The sequence below is a fragment of the Haplochromis burtoni genome, unplaced genomic scaffold, assembly GCF_018398535.1.
Source record: "Haplochromis burtoni strain Fernald_Lab_line unplaced genomic scaffold, NCSU_Asbu1 Contig_58, whole genome shotgun sequence".
In the NCBI taxonomy this organism is placed as follows: Eukaryota; Metazoa; Chordata; class Actinopteri; order Cichliformes; family Cichlidae; genus Haplochromis; species Haplochromis burtoni.
The window spans coordinates 2,430,522-2,440,071 of NW_024582419.1; the positions used below are offsets into that span (position 1 = coordinate 2,430,522).

The 9,550-nt window shown below is 40.9% G+C and overlaps 1 protein-coding gene across 4 annotated transcripts; it reads right to left on the bottom strand.

Moving 5' to 3' along the window:
• Positions 1-3,848: 3,848 nt before the first annotated feature.
• adcyap1a (adenylate cyclase activating polypeptide 1a) lies at positions 3,849-9,531 on the bottom strand. 4 transcript variants are annotated; one of them, XM_005922498.3, is made up of 7 exons: positions 9,196-9,530; positions 8,858-8,962; positions 8,165-8,299; positions 7,373-7,477; positions 6,428-6,562; positions 5,742-5,862; positions 3,849-4,385 (listed from the first exon to the last, which is right to left on the bottom strand). In XM_005922498.3, exons 2-7 carry the CDS (start codon positions 8,953-8,955, stop codon positions 4,377-4,379), a joined length of 603 nt encoding a protein of 200 aa, XP_005922560.1. In that variant the 5' UTR covers positions 8,956-8,962; positions 9,196-9,530; the 3' UTR covers positions 3,849-4,376. The 4 variants fall into 4 exon arrangements, with proteins under 4 accessions (XP_005922560.1, XP_005922558.1, XP_005922559.1 ...); XM_005922496.3 differs by having other exon boundaries at positions 3,849-5,862; positions 9,196-9,531; XM_005922497.3 differs by lacking the exon at positions 7,373-7,477 and having other exon boundaries at positions 3,849-5,862; positions 9,196-9,531.
• Between the last annotated feature and the right edge of the window lie 19 nt (positions 9,532-9,550).

Below are 9,550 nucleotides of genomic sequence, written 5' to 3' on the forward strand. Positions count from 1 at the left end.
TGTATATATATGTTTATATATACATATATGTTTATTGTTCTGGATTCTTCATCTTGAAGAGTAGAGTATAGCACAGCTTGCAATCACACTTTCCCTAACCCTGACAAACAAGCACAGTTGCGAAAACATCTTGACCAAACATCTTGGGTTGGTCTTCTGTCCAAAGAACATTGGTCCAGAAGTCTTGTGATTTACTCAGATGCAACTTTGCAAACCCAAGCTGTGCTGCCATGTTTGTTTCAGAGAGAAGAGAATTTCCCTTGACAAGCCATGCATGTTGAGAAGTTTTAACATGCTAATTGAGGCCTGTAGAGTCTGAGATAGAGCTCTTGGGTTTTTGCAGTTTCTCTATTAGACATTCTGACCTCGGGGTGAAAAGTTTCTTTTTCACATGACTCAAAGTGTTAATTAGATTAATGTCAAAAAGACTTTTCAAAAATATTACTCCTATTACTACTGCCCCAGAACACTGCCAACAATGACCCTGAAAACTAACAGCTGATAGATCAGTGTTCCATAGCAAGCTATCTCGCCTTTGCTTTGACAAAATGAAAGCTAGTTTCTAAACTGGATGCACTAACAAGTCTCTCAGTTTTTTGACAGCTACTAGCATAACATAGATTCAAGGATTACATGCAAAAACACTTCTTTAAACCCTCATATATACAAGTAGACAATACAGAAATGCATAGGCTTATTTGTTCTTCTGAACATTTTCCTTGCACTTTCCTGACTTGGTTGTTTTTTGTCTCTTTTGAGAGAGGAGCTCAGTTTTCATAGCTTGAAACCAAAGACAGTGTGAAAGATGGATGTCGTAAGGTTGATGCTACCCATTGCTTTCATGAATCTCAGTCACCAAAACTTTTTGGATGGTCAGTACCACACAACACAAGCGTCTACACTCTGAACAGACTCAGTTCAACAACTTGAAATAGTGGATGAAGCCTAGCAAACTACAATCAGCTCCATGTGTCTGTGTGGGACGTGTGTCCATTAATGTGTCCACACGCCTAACTCAACTATCCAAGTGGATGACTTATAAAAATATATAAATAACCCCACGTAGAGTAATCACAAATGACAAAACTAATCATAGAAGACAGGCTGTAGATGTCCTTTTTAATGCTGTAAAGTTGGACATTTTAATGCATAACACAATAGGAATTAACTGTTTGGAGGCAGCCTCAAGTGGTCACTAGAGGAACTGCAGTTTCTGCCACTTATCTTTTGGCTCCCTTTCAGCTCTGGAGGTTGCCTGTTGCTTGAAACAGATGGAAAGTGGCAGTCGTGTACTGACGTTCTATGTTCAGGATATTTAAATTATGTTTTGCCCTTCAGAGCTTTACACTGGTAACATGACTGACTGTTAAGAATGCAGTTTATCTCCCTGGTGCTATCACCCTCTCCATTATGCCAACATCTTCTTCAAAATCAAATGCCAAGAGTAGTAGGAGTCCACTGACCAGTGAGTGACAGTGACTTTCTTACACAATTAAATACAACCACACAGAGTCTTAGTATGGCTGCAAACTTATTCCTGGTGCTTTATTCTTATTACCTGTCATATCCTTAACTTATTCAGGACTCAAGTTTTTCATATAAGATGCATTTTCACTTTCATTTTCTTATTTGCTCCTACAGTGTTGCTACTTTACCACATATTTACGTGTTTTGCTTTTGTGATTTATTTGTGTGAGTGCCCATTATGAATCACTACCCATTACTCAACCTCTGCTCGCCTGTATGAGAGCCTGTTTATCAGCCCCTCCCTGCGCCTTGCAATTTCAGCCTGTAGAAGACAACATAGCTGAGACTGGTGCCATTTGAGTGAAATATATCCACTGTGATCTTTTGGTACTCAGGAAAGCCACTGGCACCCCACCCACTTGCAACGCATCCTCCTGGGACTGGTTGCCTGGCAACACTGGCTGATTGGGTTAGCAGGGTTAAGAAAGGGTCTGGCACGGGCCAAAGGAATCAGATCACTCCCATTGATCATCCTCTCTCTGCGCTCCGCTGAGAGCTGAGGCCGCAGCCATGAAAATCAAAGCCCTGCCTTCATGTCTGAGAGGGGGTTATTACGCACACAGGGGAGCCGAGAGAGACACAGCAGGCTTTGTGTGGTCGCACAGTCTAACATCCCATAACGCGCAAGGCGGTGTCCTGCTGCAACTACTCACTGTCGCAAGTGATGTGATTGTAATTGATGCCCTTTAAAGAGATTTCAGACAATACAGAGGGCCGGTCTGGAGAGCGGGGGACGTGCAGACAAGCCTTCAATCTATAGAAAAGGTCCTTCTCTCTTCTGCCCTATTATCAGGTATTATGAAATATGGGGATCTATTTAAGGTCATTAGCTGGAATTGAGACAGACACACAAGTTTTAAAGAGTGTCACTTGTGAGGAAAAGACGAGAGATGAGGGCTACAGGGTGGGTGGTGGTATTCCAAATGCCATCGGCTGCTCCAACAACGCAGGAGTCTCAGCGGGAGGAAGACACACTGGGCTGATAGAGATTCACATCGTACTATTTTTATCATTCATGCATGTAGTGGTTATAGTGATAGTCACCACATAGATCATAAACATGTGCAATTTGTAGATTTACAGTAGCATCCTGCTGACGCCTTTATTAAAGTTTACCGGAAACAACAGACGTCTTTTGCAGCAGATATTGAAAACTTTAACAACTCAAACTGCACTTTGCAAAGCTCAGAAAAAGTGTTAGGACCCAAACAAAGTCTACATTTGGCCAGGAAGGGGTACTGAAGATAAACTGTGAAGTCCACATCTGCTAACATGTATAGCTACTGGAAAATGTGAGCAAGTATTGGAAGAGTTGTTAGCAATGTTTAACCAAAAGCACTGGTCCATATACATTCTAATGATACACTGTGTGAATATATATGCATATCAAATGCCATATAATTGTGCAAATTTTATGTTGGAGTCTCATTTTGGGGGGTTTTTTTATAGTCTTTTACAGATTGAAAATTATTGCATCACCCTGGCCTGCAGCTATTTCGAGGATTCCTTCACCTTTATGTTACAAGGAAGAAGATTTTTAGGGATATAAAAGGAAGCACCTCCCATATAGGTTTGGACATTTAATTTTTTTAAAAAACATGTGGATGTATGCATGTACCCCGTACTTTCTGTTCAAAACCAGCCCACACCAGTTCTTCCTTTCACAGAGTGCCAGTACCAGTGTTCAGACAGCCCAACTGTTCCACCAGTCCTGCAGGCCTTTGGTCGCAACTGCTGAAGTCCCAGAGAGGTGTAAAGTGCAGCGAAGCAGTGTGTGGCGCAGGCTGGGTGATCCCTCCCACGTCTCTTTACTCATGCTCTCCCAAGGGGAGGTAGTCACCCGGCCAACTGGTGTCACAGTTCCTCCGCCAAACTGACTGAGTCACGGTGAAAATGGGGCAGAGACTTGGATCTTTTGGTGTCCCTTTCACCAGCTTTCCTTTGTTTCTGCAGTTTGGTGGGGTTTTTCACAACAAAATTAAACCCACTGTTGATAAAGAAGCAATGTCTGTTTCCTATTTTGGTTATTCCAACATAAATTCCACTCTTTGGTTCATTTGCATGATGTCGTTTTGTCTTATCTGGCTATGTGCAGTTTATTTGATATTTCATGCTGCTAATATTTCACCATTGTTCTTTGACCAGATTTTTTTCTTTTAATTTGTATGTCCTTTCTCATGTACCGTAACATCCCTTCAAAACTGTCGAGCGGATAGTCTCTTTCTTTTGAAAGAATGTGGTGATTTAGGTTTTCATCACTAGTTAGCGTCCTCTCAAACGTTATGAGTTCTGTTGATACTGGCTTCAAAGATTAGACGAAATTTTTTGTTGTTTACAAAAATTTATTCATACAAATCTTACAACACGTTTTTTTTTTAAACATTTATTGACTTGACCCTTGCAGACGGCCATTCGAAGAAGTAGTCTAATATTCACTTTCCACACAGTAAATATATATATATATATATATATTTATATATATATCTTTGAAGATTATTTCATTTTCGTAAGGCTATTGGCGCTTTGAATTACCATACATATAATGTTTTATGGAGTGCGGAAAACTGCTTCTTCGCTTTATTTTCACAAAAATCCACATCTAGTGCTCTAAACACAAAGTACAAAAAGAAAGCAGCGCAAGCAACAGTGCTTGACGTCTAAGATGAATGATGCTTAAGACTATATCAAACATCTGTGCAACACAAAAACAACAGCAACAACAACAACAACAAAAGGGTGAAATGTAAGCTGATGATGTGCAGCATTGTAGGGCCACTAAATAGCCATCTAGGATTCATGGCGATTTTAAAGTCGATGCAAGGCACCACAGCCGCAAACTGCTTCCTGCGTCACAAACCCTAGAGGGGAATGCAAAATTAAAGAAAGATTGATACAGTAAACACAAATTGGAAACGTTTACCCTGCTGTTATTCCTTCCTAACACATTTGGTAAAAAGTGTGCAGATTGTAGGGGCGGCGGGGGACCACTAAGACTTTGAGTTTTTGGTCTAACCATGCTGGTTGTATAAACTTGCCCTGATCCCTTTCAAAATCAGCATGTTCTTTGTCATTTGACCCACCCCTGCTTCCCTTACTTCAGTTCTCTTTGTGTGTTTCTAACCCTGCTTACATCATATCCTCACTCTCTTTTTTTTAAATATAATCAATCATTGTGGCTTTTGCCGTATAAAGATACTAGAAAATGGATCGTCCACAGTTATTTTTTCTCGCACACAATTCAACAGTAGATTACAAAAATCTCCCTTGCCTAAGTAACAAACCCATAAAGTATGACATTAGATTGGGAAACTCTCGTCAGTGCATTCAGAGAGGACATACAGCTTTGTGTAGAAATGTGAGGGAAAAGTGAAGAGAAAAGAACACAAAACAACATCCAGAAATGAAAGGCGTGTATGTTTGTAGTAGTCAGAAAGCAAGCAAAACCATCTAGTTGGAGTCGTCTGCACAGATGCGGTGGCTAGTGCAATTACTTTAATCATGCAATCTACTGTAGTTTTTACATCGGTTCACATGACAGAGAATGGAAGCACAATAGACCCAGAAGGTTCAAACACAAAGCTTCAAACTGCCTTGTTATGTCTCTCACAAAGAACAAACTGATGAATAAGTTACCATGTAACAAGTATCATTTCTTTTTTTTTTTTTCTTTTAAATTTGCCTGATGGTGCTTGAGATGTTCGTGATACTTATTAAATGGGCAGAGAGGCGTGAGAAAACCTTTAGCAGGATAAGAGGTTTCCAAAACACAGAATCCAGAAAACACAAGATTGGCACTTTACACGAGTCAAAGGTGTGTGTGTGTGTGTGTGTGTGTGTGTGTGTGTGTGTGCTCACTTTGTAAACACCAAGGAAGAAAAAGGGCAAGAAAAACCTCAAAAGTACTCTGGTCTTCATCTCAGATTTGGAGGCTTTTATTTTGACAAGCCTCTCAAATTTACTTAAACAAAACTGGCATTTTTTCCAGCCAACTAAAATTACTTTTTTTTCCATCTCTCCACGCTTTTTTGTGGATAGATGGGTTAATTAAAAGTAAAAATCTGTGAGAGTCTAGAGAGACAGGAGCACAGATGAGGTGGAAGAAGAGGTTGAGTTTTGAGTGTTTGAAACGAGAGCTGAAGGTGAGGAGGGGAAAAAGGAGGGGCGTAAGAAGCCCCTTGCAAGGACACGGCCTCAGGAAAGAGCCTGAAACTCACCGGGATTTCGGGAGAGAACTGTTTCAGCCATTCTCCCAAAAAAGCCTCAAACTCTTCCCCGTCCGGGAGGGCATCAAAGTCTATTTCTTGTAGGATATGGTGAAAACCTATGTCTTCAAGGCTGTTGTGAATAAAGACAACTAAACTCTTAATGTCACGTCACAAAAAGCAGCATTCAATACATTGATTGTCTTTTAAACTATTTATTTTCCTCACATTCATGTCTCTTTGCTAATTTTTTAAAAGACAGGGCTGTTGGAGCATATGAGTCACGTCAGACAACTGTTTCCCCTCAATAAATTAGCCTAAAATAAGTAAATCAATGAATACAGAAATAGAGGCTAAATTTTCTTAAATCAACAACAACAAAACAAACAAACAAAGAAAGAAAAATTGGTCCACAAAGTAGATATGTGCGTTCTCAAGTGCTTTAAGTACAAAATAAAAAACAATATTATTATCAAAATATTCATTTTAATGGCTTACTTCATACATAAATACATGTTTAAGAACACAAAAGCGATCCACTGATTGGTCAGATTTCAAAATGACTTCATCTGGGGCTGCACACACTTTGATTTTGTTTTTTTTTTGTTTTTTTTTTTGTTTTGTTTTTCAGGAGAGGAGGAGGAAGATGCTACAAATATGCCAGCCGCCGTCCTTTGTTTCTAATTCTCTGTCTATACCTTTTCCCAAGGACCGCCGCCAGGTATTTCTTGACTGCCATTTGCTTTCTGTAGCGGCTGTAGCTGTCTGTGAAGATCCCATCTGAGTGTCGCTTGGAGAGGGGCTCTGAGCTGTCATCCAACATTTTCCCCCCGCTGTGGGAGAGACGAGAGGCGGGTCTCACTACCAGCACACGGATACATGATGCATTCACAAGACCCACCCACGCAACCCACCCATATGTACAGCCTGTGGTGCTAAATCTATTTTGTTTGTGTTTTTCCTTAAAAAGGAAAATCATTGTATAACCACATTCCTCCTTTTTGATCACCAGCCAGGAGAGCTGTGGATACACTCACTCTGCATCCTCAGTTTAAAACATTTGTTGGAGATTTACTGACAAAAACAGGCAGCATGGTAGTGAGCACAAGAATGATCTCACAAAGGCTTTTTCCACACTGATTCATGTTCCCTCTGCTTAACTTTTAACCCACCCCTTCACTATTTTTCATGCCTGCACTGAGATGTGATGGGCCTGCTCATAAGGCTATAGAGGAACTGCAACCCCCTCCATCACCCCCCACCCCTCCTTCCACCGGGAACCACTGGGACTCAGTCCCCATAAATAATTCATTTGGAGATAAATTTAAACTTGTGCGGCTTAATTCTTCCCTTTGCGCCTTTAGATTGCAGCCAGCTCAGAAAACGACACTTCCCAAATCAATCAAGTGCCCATTTGTGTTCCCCCTGACGATTTTTTATAGCATTAATAAAGGCTGATTCAGAGGGCGAGGGCGATTTATTTAGCAGCACGCTGGGAGATAATGGGACCACAGACATATACAATACGTATAACAGCGTGAATTATGAGTTTTTAAAGAAAACCAACGGGGGAAAAACACACATAGGACAGACCACATTTAATATAAGAAAAGAAGAGGTGACAACCAAGAAGAAGCTCTTACCCTACACGTTTTGCCATCAGAGAATGAAGGTATTTCCTTGCTGATAACTGACCCAGCGCTTTCCTGTAGGCTTTATTAAACATGCCGTCTGCATGTCTTTCCGTTCTGGGATGATAGATAGCCACACAGTAAAATCACCACACAATGTCAAGTCGCTACACTGCAAAAATATCCACCTTAAATCGATTATTTAGGCCTAAAACGGGCTTTTTTAAAACCTCCCTCCACCCTTTAAGTAAAAACTCTACGAGTCACTATGAGATCATTTCCTTTGTGATTTACAGTGAATCCGTAAAAAGCATTATTTTCCCCAAGACATTCCTCTTGATTCAAAATAACTAATTTTTTTAGCTTATTTAAAGAAAAACAAGCTTTTGAGTCTTCACGGGAGATAAATTCAGCGCATCCTGACGCAGAGAGACGTTGCTGATTTTTCCCCCCACCCTTTTTCTTGGAAAGTGAAGATATTCATCATCATCTCTATTCTTTCATTAAATTTTAATGACTTTAATCAATGACTTTTCCCTCGTTTCAAAGCACTGTTTTTTTTGTTGTTGTTTTTTTTGTTAAAGCTTCAAAACAAAAAAAATGATTAAAATAAAACCTTCGTGTTTGAAGTTACAAAATCTCGACAATACATTGATTAACACGTAACATACACATACATGGACATAAATAGGGACTGTACGGCGATGAGATGTTCAACATGGATGTCTGCAACGTTGAGCGAGAGAGAGAGAGAAAAGAGAGAAGGGGTGGGGGGGAGTTTTTCGTAGCCGATATGAAAGTCACCTTTTTTCCGGAGGGTAGTACAAAGTGTAGACGTCGTCAGCGACAGACGGAGCGCTCCTCGCCTCAATTTGATCTCTGTCGTAATCCAGGGACGGTAAGGAATTGCCGTCCTCATCATAAACATCGCCATCAAGTCTGAATAAAAGTAAGAATGGACAGTTTTTCCCAGTTTCTCTTCACATCTGCACTTCATGTAGCATATTATTCGCATATTCACATGAAATTCTAACTCAGAAAGAAGATCAGACATCAGGAGTTTCAGGAACTCTTTTCACAACATTTGTTTTTTAAATGTTGGAATTATAAGGATTAGTCACACGAAATTCTCTTAACTAATTGGGATTTAAACTTGTTTAAACCCAGTAAACCCGTTTCTATTAATCATTCAATCACATACATCCGGTGTATTAATGGCTGCAGGTCAGGTTGAGACGCCGTAGTTCACTGCCTCAGTAGCCTAAATTTCATTACCGCCGCTCCCTGGTGAATGTTTCTCAGCCCTATGGATTGGCTGTCAGATGATGTTATCCAGTAATCCAATCGGCTATTATACTCCCAGACATAACTAACTCTAAAGCAGATAAGCTCGTTAGCCTGTGCCCTGCGGGTGCTCGGTGCCCACCAGGAGCTGCACATGAACGACAAATCAGCGACTGAAAAGGGAAACTTAAAGACGGATAAGAGCATACATACCTAAGACTGGGAAAGCTAAGCCCCACAGGTGAGCTGTTGACGCTGTAATGCATTATGATTCCATAGATGAATAGTGCTAAAGTCGCTTTACTAGACATTGTCCTGCTGCAAAAGAAAAAAAAAAGCGGCATCAAGTCAGGCAACAGTTAAACGAATCTACTCACAGCACAGCTCTACGATCAGGTAGGTTCACTTTAGCTGCTTTCACACCACACCTGAGTTTCAAAGCAAACAGACAACCACACACCAGGACTTTCATCTAAACTCGCCTCACTTTTACCCAGAATAAAAAGAAAGAAAAGAAGAAGAAAAAACTCCCCAAAAGTGGCTCCTCTTACCAGTTGCGAGACGCTGGACGCGATCCGCTGAAAACCTCAACTGGGAGAGTGAGATAGGATCTCTATCTCAGTCTCTCTCTCTCTCTCTCTCACACACGCACACTCTCTCCCTTCCTCCTCTCTTCCTCTGTTACTCAGCGAAGAGCTTCTTCGGTGCCCTTGTGCTTGGTCGGAGTGTGCGTAGCCCGCTGTGCACCTGCGGCTCAGTTTTGGGGAGTTTCTAAGCGGACTCGGTCGCGGTGGATAAGAAAAGCGGCAAACATTTGTCTGCAGAAAACTTTCCTGCGTCCTGCGAACTGTACTCCCTTTGGTTTTTTCATGCATAATTCCGAAAGCATGCCTTTTTCACTTGTCG

Excerpts from the sequence above, each read along its gene's own strand:
- adcyap1a (XM_005922496.3), bottom strand. The coding sequence starts at position 8,955 with ATGTCTAGTAAAGCGACTTTAGCACTATTCATCTATGGAATCATAATG. Across the intron at positions 8,300-8,857 it reads CTTAGCTTTCCCAGTCTTAG|ACTTGATGGCGATGTTTATG; the intron begins GTATGTATGCTC and ends ACTTTTATTCAG. Across the intron at positions 7,478-8,164 it reads TACTACCCTCCGGAAAAAAG|AACGGAAAGACATGCAGACG; the intron begins GTGACTTTCATA and ends CTATCATCCCAG.